The 14959-nt window shown below is 60.0% G+C and overlaps 1 protein-coding gene across 2 annotated transcripts in view; it reads right to left on the reverse strand.

The window, feature by feature from the left end:
- PTPRF (protein tyrosine phosphatase receptor type F) overlaps positions 1–14959 on the reverse strand; it is an 85947-nt gene that overhangs the window by 29072 nt on the left and 41916 nt on the right. For both annotated transcript variants that reach the window (XM_081225611.1, XM_081225610.1), the window contains exons 7-10: positions 12163–12273; positions 2751–3020; positions 639–1220; positions 283–419 (exon numbers count right to left, since the gene is read on the reverse strand). In XM_081225611.1, coding sequence (XP_081081737.1) covers positions 283–419; positions 639–1220; positions 2751–3020; positions 12163–12273 — 1100 coding nt within the window. The remainder of the gene's footprint in view (positions 1–282; positions 420–638; positions 1221–2750; positions 3021–12162; positions 12274–14959) is intronic.

Genomic DNA, 14959 nt, shown 5'->3' on the forward strand with positions numbered 1-14959 from the left:
GGCCATGGGAACACCAGGGATACGTGGTCCCAGGGAACCTTAGGGCTCTACTGGAGCCACGTGAGCCACAGAGCCTAGGAGACCCAGGACAGACCTAGGGCCTTTGTCCCTGGCACAGGGGTGACAAAGACTACAGAACCACACAGGCCACGTGGGCCCGAGCCTCAAGGGGCTGTGCCCACACCACCACAGAGACTGAGAAGAGCCCGCCTCGGTGAGCCCACCACAGATCGCCAAGGACCAGGCGGAGCCCTGCCGCCTGTGGCCCTGCCGAGCGCTCACCTGCTGGCCTGCGTCCTCCGCCGCCCAGTACACCAGCTCGTACTTGATGATCCGCTCCTGCGGAGGCAGCAGCCACGAGAGCTGGATCCTGGTGTCGGAGTCCGCGTCGGCCTGGAAGTCCGCGGGCTGGGCGGGCACTGCAACACCCCGTGCCCGGCGCCGTCAGCCTCGCCAGTCACCCCGGGGGCAGGGGCACCCAGGGGAAGGAGGCAGGGCAAGTCAGGGTCTCACCCCCACGCCCGCCCCGCCTTCCGCAGTGGCCGTGTGGGCGGACACGGGCCCCAAGCTCATGGCTGAGGGAGGAGGCGCCGCCCAGCCCTGCCCACCCCAGGTCTGCCCGGCCGGCCAGCGCCTACCTCCCTGTTGTGTCTTGACCTGGATGGTGGGGCTGGGGGGGCCGTCACCCACGGCGGTGAAGGCCAGCACGCGCAGGCTGTAGGTGATGCCGGGCAGCAGGCTGCCCACGGTGGTGAGGAGCCCGGCGTCCGTGTTGTGCTTGTGCCAGGCGCTCAGGGGGCGGCGGGAGTCGGGGGTGTAGTAGACACGGTAGCCCCGCACCAGGCCGTTGGGCTCCTCAGGCGGCTCCCACTGCACCAGCATGGTGCTGGCGCTCAGCATTCGCGCCTGCACGCGGCGCGGGGGGCTGGAGGGCGCCTGCTCCCCCGTGCGCGCCCGCACCGCCTCGCTGGGGGGCCCGCGCCCGATGCTGTTCACCGCCAGCACGCGGAAGGCGTACTCCGAGAAGGGGCTGAGGCCGCCGATGCTGTAGCGGGTGGTGGCCACGCCGTCTACCTCCTGGAAGGGGCCCTCCGCACCCGCTGGACGGTACTGGATGCCGTAGTAGGACACAGGCTCTGAGTTCCCAGAGTCCCAGGTCAGGGTGACACTGGTGGCAGTTGTCTCTGTCACCACAAGGTCAATCGGAGGCTTCGGCAGAGCTGGGGACAAAGTGGAAAGCTCAGGGCTTCCTGAGGTCATGACTCCAGGAGCCAACCCTGCCCTTGGGATTCATCCAACCGGAGTGTGGTCGAGCCCCACAGCCCACCCTGAAGAATGGCCTGGAAGGCCCTTGGTGACCTCTGAGTTCAGTTAGTGGGGGCTGGTGGCCTTGGGTCATTCACTGTCTACCCAAGTCACTTCTAGGACTCCTTGGATCCTCACGTCAGCCCTGGTGACTCATCTAACAAACAGACCCAGAGGGGGCCTGCCCGGGCCCCATGCAGATGGGAGGCACACGGGCTGGGGAGCAGAGAGCTCTGCCTCTGCAGCATGTCTGGGCTCCTCCACTGGCAAGAGTGTGTACCAGGGGCTGGGAGAGGGAAGGTACTTCCTTAGGGAATGGCCCTGGATTTGAGAAAGAGTGACGGGCTGCTGGCCCCACGGACCACGTGGCTTGGCTCAAACTGAAGGTGAGGTCCCAGGTCCACAGCCAATCGCTCAACAAATAATACTGAGTGCCGACTCTGTGCCAGGCACTGTGCTAGGGCTGAGGACACACTGTCACACAGTCACGTCCCTGCTCTCGTGGGGTTTACACTCCAGCGTAAGAGAGAAACGATCAGTGAGTTGATAATCATGGTTCTGGTATGGGTAAGGACAGCAGAAAGCAGGGCGCTGAGATGGAGAAAAATCCAGGGGTGTTCCTGGATGGGGTGATCGGGGAAAGCTTCACAGAACTGAGACCTGGAGAGCAAGATGGAGCCAGTGATGGCAAGGGAGGGGTGAGGGCACGGCGAAACTGAGGACTGTCAGCCTGCTCGGTTCATGGCAGTGAGGATCCTGGTCTTTATCGTAAAAGCAGCCGGAAGCCACTGGAAGGTGTTTCTCCCTTTCTTTAAAGGGGGTAACATGATCCTGCTTTTTTTACCTTTTGAAAAAGATGATTTCAGCTGCAGAATGGGAGTGTGTTGGAAGGGAGAGTGGAAGCAGGACACCCCAAGGAGTCTGCTCTACATGCGCCTGTCCCAGGGCTCCGGGCGGGGAGAACCCACCCTCCTTGGCTACTGTTTCCCATCCTTCTTGCCAGGAGGCTGGTAAAGCCGAGGGCCTGGTGCTATGTGGTGGTTAGAGTGGTGTGCGGTGGAATCAGATGCCCAGGGTTCAAGTCCCTGCTCCATCATTTACCTCCGTGTGACCCTGCACCTCAGTTTCCTAACTTAAAAAATAAAATCGGGACAACGAGAGCACCTATCTCCAAGCGTGACACCACCTGAACAAAATAATCTTTGCTTACTAACCAGCACAGCGTCTGCCCCCAGGGACCCAACACCTGTTAGCTATAATGATTAAGAAAATTTCTGACAGAAACCCCTCCCTCCACCAACTAAGGGCCAGGAGGACCCCGAGGCCGGGCACCAGGAGAGCAACGACCCTCAGCCCTGCCTGTGCCTCGGCAGCCACACTCGCCTGCCGCGTCCCCTGCTACAGGGAAGGCCACGGGCCACGGCAGGCACGCCATTGGCACTCACCTTTCACGGTGACCTGGGCCGTGGCTTCAATCATGCCCAGCGAGGAGATGGCCACGCAGGTGTAGTTGGCGGAGCGTACCACGTTGCTGAGCTCCAGCACGTTGCGGCCGACTGGCATCTCATCCTCCTTGGTGAGCTCCTCGGCCCCCAACATCCACTTCACATAGGGCATGGGTGCACCCACGGCGACGCACGTCAGGTTCACGCTGCCGCCCGGCATCACCTCCTGGCTGCTGGGAGGGATGGAGAAACGAGGAGCCACGCGGCGCACTGCGGGAGGAGGGAGAGAGGCACTCATAGCCCGGGCAGGACACGTGCGGGGATGCAAGGGCAGGTGCCCCTCATCCAGGAAGCCCCTCTCATCAGAGCCAAGCCCACCTCAGAGACAGGAGGGGCGGAGTCCCTGGGTCCCGGCTGACCACCTCCCACCCCACTCTCAGGGACTGTCTGGAACACGAGAGATTCCACAACCAAGCTCCCATTTTACAGCCTAGGAAACTGAGGCCCAGGGTCACACAGGGACTCACTGCAAGGCCTTGTCAGGGCCACATCCCAGGTCGCCTTCCAGTGCCCGCCCCTACCTGCTCCTGACCCCCCAGGGGTCTCCAGAGGGGCTAGCTGGGGCACTAGTGAAAGAGATCCAGGCATCCCAGGGTGGAGGGTCCTCAGAGCATGACTGGGGCAGGGCAGAGGGTCAGCCTGGAAGTGACACGGCCACCCTCTCTCGAGCCACTGCCTCCACCTCCAGACCACGGTCCCAGAGGAAGAGATGAGGGTAGTGGCATGACCACCTGCCAGGACCTCAGCCATGCTCAAGGCACAGCCTGAGAACTCAGGAGTAGGGGCGGCCTCCAGGAGGGACTGGGCAGGGGTTTGGGTTCGGGGCGGGCCAGGGACGTGGTCCGCGGGCAGGATGGGCATGACGATGGCAGTAACATGATGAGGGTGCCAAGCAGACGGCCTTCAGCACCAATGAACGAGGATCTCAAGGGGGAGGGTGGCTGTGCCTGGCCATGACCTCCGGCCTTGGGCTCCCTGGGCCAGAAGCTGTTCTGAGCCTCTCAGTTCAAGGTGCAGCCTGGACCCCCCACCCCCCTGCCAAAGTCGCAAGCTCGGCACAGACTTTTGGAACATGCAGAGGGAGGGAAGGCAGGCAAGACCTAGCCGTGGGCAGACATGCTTGGCATGCAGACGGGGCATGCAGCTGGTGGGCAGAGGCTGGGGTGTGTCCTTCCTGGGCACCCCTACACATGGGGCTGGAGAAGGCAGGCAGCGAGCCTAAGAGGCCAGAGGGGACCACTCAGAGCGTGGGTCTCTGAGGGCCCTTGCTGGGGAGCCCAGGCATGCGAAGCACCCACGGTGCTACATCGAGAGCACCTCCACCACAAATGCCAGACTGCTGCTCGCATGGCCCAAAAGCACAGAATCAGAGCTCGAAGTAACTGCAGACTCCACCTGGTCCAACCTATGACCTCGCTACACAGGGGTCAAAGTGGCAGCCCACAGACCAGACATCCAGCAAATCACCAGGTCCTGCTAATGCACCACCGAAAATATCTTTCAAACGCTAATTTCTCTGCAAGTCCACAGGGGACTGCCACCTCCAAAGTCCAAGCCACCATCCTTCCCTGGATTTGCTGTACCAGGTTCTCCTCTGCTCCTCCTGCCTTGCTGACACCCTCTGGGCCCCCGACCCCGTAACTGGCCCTCCACAAACAGCTGGCACAAATCCAAATCTGCTCATTTCACCCCCATGTTAAAATCTCCTGCATGGAGTTTTAAAGGACTCCTCAGCCCAGACTACACCTTCCTCAGCCCCTGCCTCGACTCCAAGGCCTCCAGACAGAACCAAAGCACTGCCAGTGCCCCAGCGGGCCGGGCATGACCACCACCAGGGGCTGGGTCTACTTCCCTCTGTGCCCCAGGCTCACTGGGCTCTCAGCGTGTCCCGTGGGTGTCTAGCGTTCTGCCTCCCCCTAGAATCGACATCCTCATCTTCTTAGGAGAACCATCTCAGCCCCCACTCTCGGTTCTTGGGGTACATGACCCAGATCTGGCTAACAAGATAGAGACTTCGGACTGCTGTGAAAACAGTGAGACGAATGCCCAATCAAACCGTTCAAATATCTGGATGCAGGCCTGCCTGACACCAAATCTGCTTCTACGTTTTTAGTTTTGTAAGAAAAGTTTCCTTGTTGCGATGAAGCTGAGAGTAGTGGGCTTCTGTCATCTGTCCTAAAGCTGGGAGTCTACACTGAATGACAACGGCGCGTCACAGGTAGAGCAGTGCTGTGCGGCAGGGAACAGGTGGATCCCGGGGACGTGGTTGGCAGGAAGAAGCCACGACAAAGCCTCCTTTGAGCACTCCCCGCAAATGGCACAAGGGTGAGGCTGGGAGGCACGTACATGGTGCAGGCACTCCCTGGGCTCTGGCGTTAAGCCTGGAGGGCAGGCCACGGAGGAGAGGCAGGCCTGCCGGTGAAGGCACAGCCCTGGCTCGAGCAGAAAGGCACAGCAGTCTTCATTGACTAAGTGAAGACTCTCAGCCAGTGGCTGCCCCATCTCCTCCTTGTTCATAGGCATCCAAATGGGTTTAGGGGAAGGAAACCACTCTTGAGCACCTCCTATGTGCTGCAGGTTTCCACACTGTGGATGCTAGTAGCACCTCCCAGTTACAGACGGGGGAACTGACTGAAGACTGACACGTCGGGGACGTGCCCAAGTTTATACACGTACTAGAGTAGGTCTGTGGGATGAAAAAGCTCACGCCCCTTTGAGGCCCGGCTCACAGGGCTGAAAAGAGACCTAGGAGGCTCCACTAAGAAGCTTCGGGGTCAGCCGAGGCTGCCAGGAGAAGACACTTTCCAGTTGACATGAGGATGGGCCTTGAGCCTGTGTCAGGTCACAGCTGCAAGCTTGACTGTGGTCAGTGGCAGAATCTTGGGACCTAATCAGGTCCCTAGACATAAGAACAAAGAGCCCCAGGAGAAGGAAGTAGGTCCTTGGCCGATAAACCTTGGGTCCCAAGCTAAGCAGTGCAGGAAATTGACTGGGCTTTACCTCAAATAGTCCCGGAGGACAGGGTTTTCTGTGCCACTGCCAGGAAACAGAGGCCCTTTGGGAACTAACATCGAGAAGAGTTTTGTTTTTATTTTTAATTTTCCCCCTCCTAGATGCAGGTGGAAGGGAGAACCCCAGGGGCTAAGGTGAGTGAGAGGTCAGATGTGACCCTTGGGGTCATCCCTAGCACCACGCAAAGGCCTCAAGCCCAGGGACTCCTGGAAGGCACACCTTGGCAGGGCGCCACCCTTCATGCGTTCACAGGGATACACAGCCACACACGAGGAGCCTGGACGCGGTTTCCCACAGCTCAGACTCATCTTCCCCACAGTGTGAGGGGGGTCAGGGTAGGTCCACAGAGGGAGGGTGGGGGCAACAGAGACGAGAGACTACCTCCTGGGACCCCGAGTGCCCATGGGGGCCCGCACCTGGGACCTGCCTGGATGGCCACCCCCATCCCAAGAGCCAGGGGTGGCTGGCGTCTCCCTGCAACAGTCCCACTGTCACTCCTCCCACTGTCACAGACACAAGGCCTCCCAAAGGGGCAGGACTCGCCAGGGACTCGGTCTATTGACAGAAGCAACAGCAGGGAAGGAAAAACCAGAGCCAGGGAAAAATGCACTTAGGGTCTAATCTTGAGCTCCAACAATGCCAGTCTATTACCGTTCCCTGTGCATCCTCAGAGCTGACATTTTATAGACAGTTTCCAAAGCAGGGCCTTGCCATTGCTGGATTATATTCCAGATGTAACTTTTAAGTCTAATAATTGGAGCTGACAACCCGCTATGACAGGGTGGAGCGGCACCTGGAGGCATCAGCATTCAGTGGGGTGACAGCCTAACCGCGGGGGCAGGCAGCCCCGCAATCTGCATTCACTCGCGGAAATTTCTCTGATGAAAATAACACAGCATTCAGGAGGGGATAAGGGGCAGGATCCACTGTATCAAGATAAAATAACTCTTTAATAAATAACCTTGTGGCCGCCGCAGAGCAGTAATTAAATGCCGGCGCACAGTTTTAAGTAAAGCTGGAAAAATGTAACATGGAATTATCAGCGCCAAACAAATTACCAGCCAGGCAAATCCCCCTGGAATATTTAGAAACTCATTTATGCCTTCCCATTAAATATTTGTGTACATGCTTATTTTGGGTGGGACCACAGACGGAGAGAAGGGACAAGGGACTAGGAGGGTGGGGGAAGGGGTGCAGGGGCAGGCGGCTGCAGGCTGGGCTCTCTCTGCTGATGACTGTTTTCTGAACTGACCCGGCAGATCTGCCCGGTCAGCGAAATGGTGTAACTGAAATGCCCCAGAGCTCAGGAGTGCATATGGATGGATGCTCAGGGCTGATATCTGAGCCGAGGCCATAGCCCTCCTCCAGACTGGCTCCCTCTCCCTCGCGGAGGAAACTCAAGCCGCAGAGAGAATGCAACAGGGGACCAGGTGGCCTGGGTCTCCTCCCTGGGGCTTAGCCCAAAGCTCAGTAGACAGGAGAACCTCCTCTGACCACTCAGACCACGTGACACAGGAAGGACCACTAGCCCCTACTGCTGGCCCCAGGACTGGAGGTAGGGGCCTGGCCCTGGGGGTGTGAGACTGCTCTGGAATGGGCTGGTGGAGTCTCTAAGAAGCGCTCCCCAAACTGCGGCTGGGCCAGGGCCTCTTGCAGGCTCCCACGTGGGCCTCCCTAAATGGCAGTTGACCGTTCAGTCAGGTGTGAGCTCCTGTTCTGAATGCCCAGCACCCGGCATGGGACTGAGGATGTGCCAGCTGTCTGGGGGGCTCAGGCAGAGAGAAGGGCCTGGGGCAGGTGGGAAGACCCTCATTTGGATCTGGTCGGAGACGGAAAGGACAAGTCACTGGGAGACTTCCTCAGTGAGCCAAGATGGCGCCACCCACCCGGCGCCCCGGACCCTAAACTCAGTAGGCAGAGCAGGGCTGTTGCCCATCCAGCCTGGGAGAGGGGCTCAAGGACAGTGCAGGCTCTGTAGGACTTTCGCCCTGTGCTGTAGGATCTCAAGGGGTGAGTTCATCCTCCATTAGTCTTTCCCCTTCATCTTCCCAGGGGTTTCGACTGAGCTTGGACACATGTGGATTTTAGGTGAGGGGGACTGTGGAAGGTCCCACAGGTATGCGTAAAGCCCTACGGCTCTTACTGCTCCCACAACCACTCCTGAGCTCCACCTGGAGCAGAGAGCTGGCCTGGCCTGGGCACAAAGGCAGGGCCCAGTCTCGTGCCATGCACCATGCCCACCTGACCTCCCCAGCAGGGGAGCCCAGCTAAGGGGACATGCAGACACGTGGGGTGTCAGGGACCCAAGCAGCAGAAACATGCGGGGCAGGGGGGCCTGCCCACCCACCACTGGTCCTGCCCGCCTGCCGCCCAAACAGTGGAGCGCAGAGCCCAGTGGGCGGGCAGGCCTGACTGGGGCCTGAGGAGCTGACCGAGCCCCCGTTCCCTACGGACGGGAGCATCCCGTCGATGGGCGAACTGTAGATGGATAAGAAGTGAAAAGGACCAACCTTCTCGCTGATCTGAGAGATGAGAGTTTGGGTTGATGGCAGAGTGCGATGAGGATGAGGAGGAAATAAAAAAAAGACAAGGAGAAACACAGAGAGTAAAAACAGGCCAACCTTCATCTGCCCACACAGCACGGAAACGAGACAAGACTCTCGTGCCCCACGCACACGCATGTGCCCGCAGGTGCGCGCGGACCACGCCGCTCACAAAAGACTCAGGACTCATGGAGGACACGGCGGACAGGGCTGCGTCCCGCTGGCAGGCACTAGGTGCCAAGGGTGGGACAGGGAGGGGCGGGAGTGGGGCACAGGCCGGCCCCCATGCCTCACGCACACCTCAAGGCTCGGACAGACCCAGTGAGCTGGGTTCTGGGGTCAGGGCCCACCCAGCCCACAAACCCACCAAGGCGCGTGGGCCACTAGAACCCCTCCACCTTGAGGCAGCCCCACGCTGTGTGGCACCAGAGCGTGAGCAGCTGGTCTGGGAGCCTGTAGGGAGAAAGGCCGTGGAGCCATCGCCCTCTTTAGAGACAGCTGCGGCCCAGCGGCCAGGTCCCTGCAGAGAAGGGGGAAGGGTGGGGGCAGGTAGGCCAGGCTCTGTGGGAGGCGTGGCTCCTCCCTGGTGCCTGGGAGCTGTGTGTCCTAAGAGCTGGAGGAGAGAGATGCTGTGGATGGAAGGAGAGAGTGAGTCACTGGGGGAGGGAGTCGGACGGAGAGAGGTTGGTCCACCCAGCACGCCTGGGCCTGCTAGACTGTGGGTGGAGCTGCGGGCAACTGTGAGCAAAGTCAGACGAAACTGGGTGATGAAGGCCCAACACTGCTATCCCCACAGCACAAGCAGCTCCGGACTGTGTGCCCAGCACTGGGCCAGGAGCATTACATGCACGGTCCCGTGAAATGCAGCAACTGCAGGTCTCAGAGGGACAATGGGAACCCCAAGTCTAGGGGACAGAGGGACGTGAGGTGGACACTGAAGCCAAATCCGAGGAGACACGGCGTCAGGCCCCGTGGACACGGCAGAAGACAGTCAGAGACGGATGGAGATGACAGCCAGCGCGAGGCTGTCCATCCAGAGCAGTGTTTCTTAACGGGGAGGAGGATTCCCCGAAGCGACACTGGGCAAGCTCTGGAGACACTGTGAGTTGTGACAAGGGGGTGCTAAGGGCACCTAATGGGTCAGCAAACATCCCACAATGCCCAGGACAGCCCCACACAGCTAAGGGTTACTGGGCCCCAAATGTCAATGGAGCTGGAGTCCACACTGACCCGGATGCTGAGGTTCCTGATGGCTGGAGCCCAGTGGGGGCCTCCCAGTGGCTGCCGCTTGGCTGGGAGGCAGGGGGGCACAGGCCAGTGGGCAGGCCAGCACTGGGGGTTTCTCCATGCATGGACCACCCACAAGCAGGGCTCAGGATACAGAATTCATGGCCAGCACTGCAGAGGCTGTGCCAGAGGAGCTGGGGTTGATGGGCCCTCAGCACTGCTGGGGGCAGAAAGCAGGGGCTTTACAAGGACTGTGATGAGGAGGGGGTGGACCCCAGAGGCCAGGGTCCTAGGAGCAGGGCTTTCTAGGTGTCTAGAAGTCCAGAGTAAGGCCTGTCCTGGGGCTACAGGGCAAACTGCTCTCTGCAAAGCAGGGCAGGCACAGATTCAGGTGGGGCCTGATTATGAGGCAGGTCCTAGGGACAGACTTAGAACTGGCCCTTAAGACACCAGGGCCCACAGGAATGTGTGTGTGTGTGCATGTGTCAGAGAGAGGGAGAGACAAGGCAAGTGGGGTTGGGACACCCTGTTTTAGAATCCCTAGCAAGTGGGGCTAGAACTAAAGGAACCCCTACATTCCCTGCCCAAAAGGCCTGTGGAAATGGGCCCAGGAAGGCAGTTCAGGAAGACCTGGTGGAAGGGGGGATGGGCCAGAGTCTTGCCTGAGCTCACCACGTGTAGACAGTGAGGTCCCCACAGAGAAGGGTAAGAGGGGCTGCAGGTAAGAGCCTCCTGGTCGGTGCCAGAGCCACCAGCTACAGCAGCAGCCGAGCTCAGCTCATCCAAAGAGACCCACTGTCCTGCCTCAGGGCTAAGGCTGGTGTGATGGTGACTTTGGAGAACTCTGCCCAGCCAAGACGACGATGCCCAGTCCATCCACCTTGGGTCTGGACCTTCTCCTGCCTCAGTACGGCCTCTGCAGCTCTGCCCCAGGAAATGTGCCCATATGACTGCACCCGTGCAGCTTGCTTGGGATGCACAGCGGCTCTGCCGCGCCTCTCCTCTCCCTGGTGCAGCCACACGCAGTGAAGGACTTTGTTGCTGAGGCCCGGAACTTCCACGTTCTAGAGGCTATGGTCTTTTGGAAGAAGTGCTTGGTCAGGCCCACACAGCAGTCGGAGTGGTCCGGGTGGGAGGAGACCAGTCTTTGAGGAGGGTTGTTCCAGCTGCTCCTCTCAGAGGGGAAGCGTCAGGCCCCTGTGTGCTGGTCAGAAGCTCTGCCTGAAGCAGGGTGGGGGAAGGCTGTGCAATTTACAGCACTCATCTTGGCCATTTGGGTGGCTTGCACGCTCCTGGCCTCCATGCCCTGATGCTGCTCCTTAAGACAGGCCCTGGGTCAGCTCAGGGGAGCCTCGAAGAGCAAAATAGCTGAGAAGGGGACCAGTGGGGACCTCCCGTCCCATGTCCCTAATTCCGATGAGGCATCAGCCAGTCTCTGAAGCACAATTTGCCCATCACCTGTGGCCTCTCGGGATCTTGTGCCCTGACACATCACAGCCCCTCAATAAGCACGTGATTGATGGCCTAATTCTCTCTGCCCTGTCTGACCATGTGGCCCTGAAGAGTGGGACAGGCCACTGCCACTGCCCTGCCCCATGCTTGACCCTGGGCGGACAGGCAGACAACACCCTTTGTGAAGCTGCACTATGCACTTAGCATGACGAAATCATCACTGCAAGGAAACTGCATCCACTTTCCTTTACAAATCCCCGGAGTGGAGACGGTTTCACTTTTAATGATGCCCATCTGTGCGGTAGGGTTAAGTGGGGGGGATGGCAGGGGTAGGAGGGGCACCTAGGGCCCCTCCTGGACACCGTGCACACAAAACCCAGTGTTCTCAGGAAGGGGTAGGTGGCCAGCTTTGGTTCCCCTGGGGATGTGAGCGTAACAGACTGGACAGGCCAAAACAGTCCCCAGACCCTCTCTGCTGGGTACCCGGACTTGTGAAAGTGTGGGATCCACGAAGTCCCAGCCAGGAACACCTAAAACACACTAGGTGCTCACTTGTAGGGGCTCAAAGTTGCCTCGGCCTGACCCCTTACACAGGGTCCTGGCTGATGACAAAGCACAGCTGGCTCCTCCTCCGGGAAGGCCCCAGGCAAACCTGGTCAGAAGGCAGGTACACCTGGCCCGGAGCCCACCCTGCTGGGGTGGGCAGGACACACTCAAGGAAGACCAGGCAGGTGTGTACACGTTCACACACAGACATGTGTGCCTGCTCACACACACACACACACACACGCACGCACGCACGCGCGCACGTCTGCTCGGAAGGCTCTAGACTCCCGCGGGGCTCTGGGCCCATGAGGCAGGATCTACAAGAGATACAAATGCTCCCAAGAGTGTCTGTTTCCCAAAGGGCCTGCGGGAGGAAGGCAAAGTCGGGGTGGATGTTAGGAGCTTGCCCAGTGGGAGCTGCTGCTGCTACGGCCGCTGCAGAAAGAGGCGGAAAGGAGGAGAGACTGGGCCCACGGCAGCCCACTAAGTCCACACCAAGGCTCGGGGCAGCAAGCCCGGCGAGGGCAGCTCAGCTCCGTAGAGTCAGGGCTGGGCACCGCCGGGGTCCTTACCTCGCACATACAGGTTGGCGGGGGCCGAGTAGCGTGTGCCTGCGGAGTTGGTCGCCACACACTCGTACTTGCCTTGGTCCGACTCCTCGCTGCTCTCAATCTGCAAGGCACCTGTGGGGACACAAAGACAACGGTCAGGCCTGCGACCCGAGGAGGGGTCTCGACAGCATCTGAGGCTTGTGTTGACCAGATGTTGCAGACTTCAGGGCCACACCCCGGCACTGGTGCTGCTTCCGGGAAGCTCTCCCTGACAAGCCCGGAGGCCTCCTGGCCAGAACGGAGGGTCGTGCTCTGGAGCACAATCCCGCCCCACGCGCGGTCCAGTTGGGCCTGCTGGCTCGGCCAGGGGCTCCACCCCATCCCCCAACTCCACTGAGTGTCTGCCATACTCTGGCTGGTACTGGAGCCTGTTTGCCAACAAGCATCCCCATCAGAGTATTGTGGAGCCAGGCGTGGGTGGGACAGCCTGTAGACCGGCTGGCCTGGGACCTCTGAGCATGCAATGCCCTCCTCAGCAAGACCTGAGACTCTGCCGCCCACCTGAACCCACAGGAAAGAAGGGGTGGCCCTGGGGGCCTGGTGCCCGGCAGCCTCTGCTCCCAGCACCCCCCTCCCCCCTCCCCCCCACCAGCCCCACCCATTCCGGCTCCTCTCCTCAGCCTGGTCCTGCTAAAGTGCTTCGACCCACCACGGCTCCTGCATAATTCAGGAGGCTAATGGAGGATGCAGCTCGCACTCGGGCCAGCGCCCTGAAGGGCTGCTCTGGCCACAGACGCACAGACAGGAGCCGGGACTGGGGGTGTCGCTGAAAAGGACGCTCACAGAGGGTGGAGGAAAGGGCTGGGGCCAGTCCTGGCAGGTCCAGGCCAGGCAGGCCGAGGTGAAGGCGGGGTGGGAGATGGGGGTGAAACCAGCCAACTTGGCCACCTCCAGCCCTGGCAGTAAACGCCTGAGAACTCTGCTGGTGAGAGCACACCGGGCAAGCCGTCTGTGACAAGGAACATCCCGAGGGACCAGCAACGCCCGCTCCCTGGAACAAGCCGACAGACAATCACACCCACACAGGACGGTCCGATGGACAGTTAACAACCCCACAGGACACAGCCTGACAAAAACCACTGCCTGCACAGACCTACCCCTCCCAGAGCCCAGGCCAGCTGACAGTCACGCCCACACAGGACACACACAGAACTGCCTGACCTCACCTGACCTGACCTGACCGGAGCCACTAGAAGAGTTCCAGGCCACGCTCTCATGGCTCAGGCCCCAGGGGAGGGCCACTGCGTCTGAGCTACAGCCCCTTCACCGCCCGACACCCCCTTCCACCACCCAGACCTGGGACAGCAGGACGGGCGCGAACATCCAAGGGGCTAGGAGCTGGAGGTGGGGAGACGGGTGCCCAGGCTGGGCCCTGATACCAAGGGAAAAAGGGCTGGCCTGCTCTGTGGTCCTGGGCAGCCCTCCCCACCAGCATCAGGGAGTGTGAGGGCCCAGGGCCTGTGCCAAATACCCATCTCCTGCGAGAACAGCCCCGATGGGCACTCAACAGGTCATGTTTATGGGATGGATGGACGTTGTCACAGAAAATATTCATTCAAGCAGGTGGGGCTCAGGGCCCTGGCCAGAGGGAGAGGGGCTATATCAGGGTCAGCTCAGCTGGGGGCAGCTGGTGCCACAGGCGGGAGCAGGGAGTGGTACCTGGGTGGGATCCCTGCTCGGGGAGGAGGCTCCCCTGCAGTGAGAGCCAGGACTGGTCAAGGGACCCAACACAGACCCTGAGCCTACTGCACACAGAAATCCCCAAATCTGGAACCAAGACCAAGACCCAGCAGTGGGGGCACTGAAGAGTCAGCACAGGCTGAAAGGATGGGCGGGGGGATCCGGAGGCTGAGTCCTGTCCTCAGCGGGTGATGGACAAGATGCACCACAGGGGAGCAGCTGCTCCACCCAGCCACATCTTGTGGTCCAAGAGCAGCCTGGCCCTAAACTCTGAGGGTCTAGATGTGCCCAAGAATACTGAATAAAAGCATTATGGAAGCAACCATTTTACAGGGTGCCTGCTCTGGGCCAGACATTGCCCAAATCCTCTTCCTCTCCTCTAATCCTCACGACCCCATGAGGGAGGTGGGGCCCTGGCCCTGACTTAAAGAGGAAACAGACTTCTGAGAGAGAAATTGAGTTTTTAAAGGAGTTGAGGTGAGTCAAACTCGAACCGGACCTTTGAGTACAGTCCGGGCTTGGAACCGCAGAATGTAGGGTCCTGCTGCATGAAAGCAGCTGGGGCCGATAGGTCAGGGGATCAGGCTACCTAGGATCCTATTTATTTCTGTTGTCATCCCAGCCTCTACATTAAAGTCTTAACTGCGCGTCCCTCCTAGCGTTTGCTGAGCTGGGGGATTTACAGGGGGATCCTCATTCCACTACAGGGCTGGGATATTAACGGGGAACTTAGTAATAATTGAGGGCCCAAGACAAAGAAGGTTCTCAAGAGGGAAGGCAAGGCTTGGTCATGCTCCCCCACCTCATGGGAAGACTTTCTGTCTCTGGCCAGCCTTGAGGACCAGGGCCTGGCTTCCCTGCAGGAGCCAACAGAGCCCCTTCTGTGGGGCTGGCCTAGAAGACCTGGGCAGTTGGGCTTCCAGCCCCAAGACAGGGATGAGCCGAGTATCTCCACAATCCAGACTTGCAATGGATGAGTCACAGGAGGGGATGGCTGAGAGTGGATGTGTGTGGTGGCCGGTGGTGCTGAAGGGGCTGGAGCTGGAGATGAGGAGGCTGGAGAGGTCGGGATGGGGAT

Source organism: Mesoplodon bidens (assembly GCF_964165515.1).
Source record: "Mesoplodon bidens genome assembly, chromosome: 2".
Taxonomy (NCBI): domain Eukaryota; kingdom Metazoa; phylum Chordata; class Mammalia; order Artiodactyla; family Ziphiidae; genus Mesoplodon; species Mesoplodon bidens.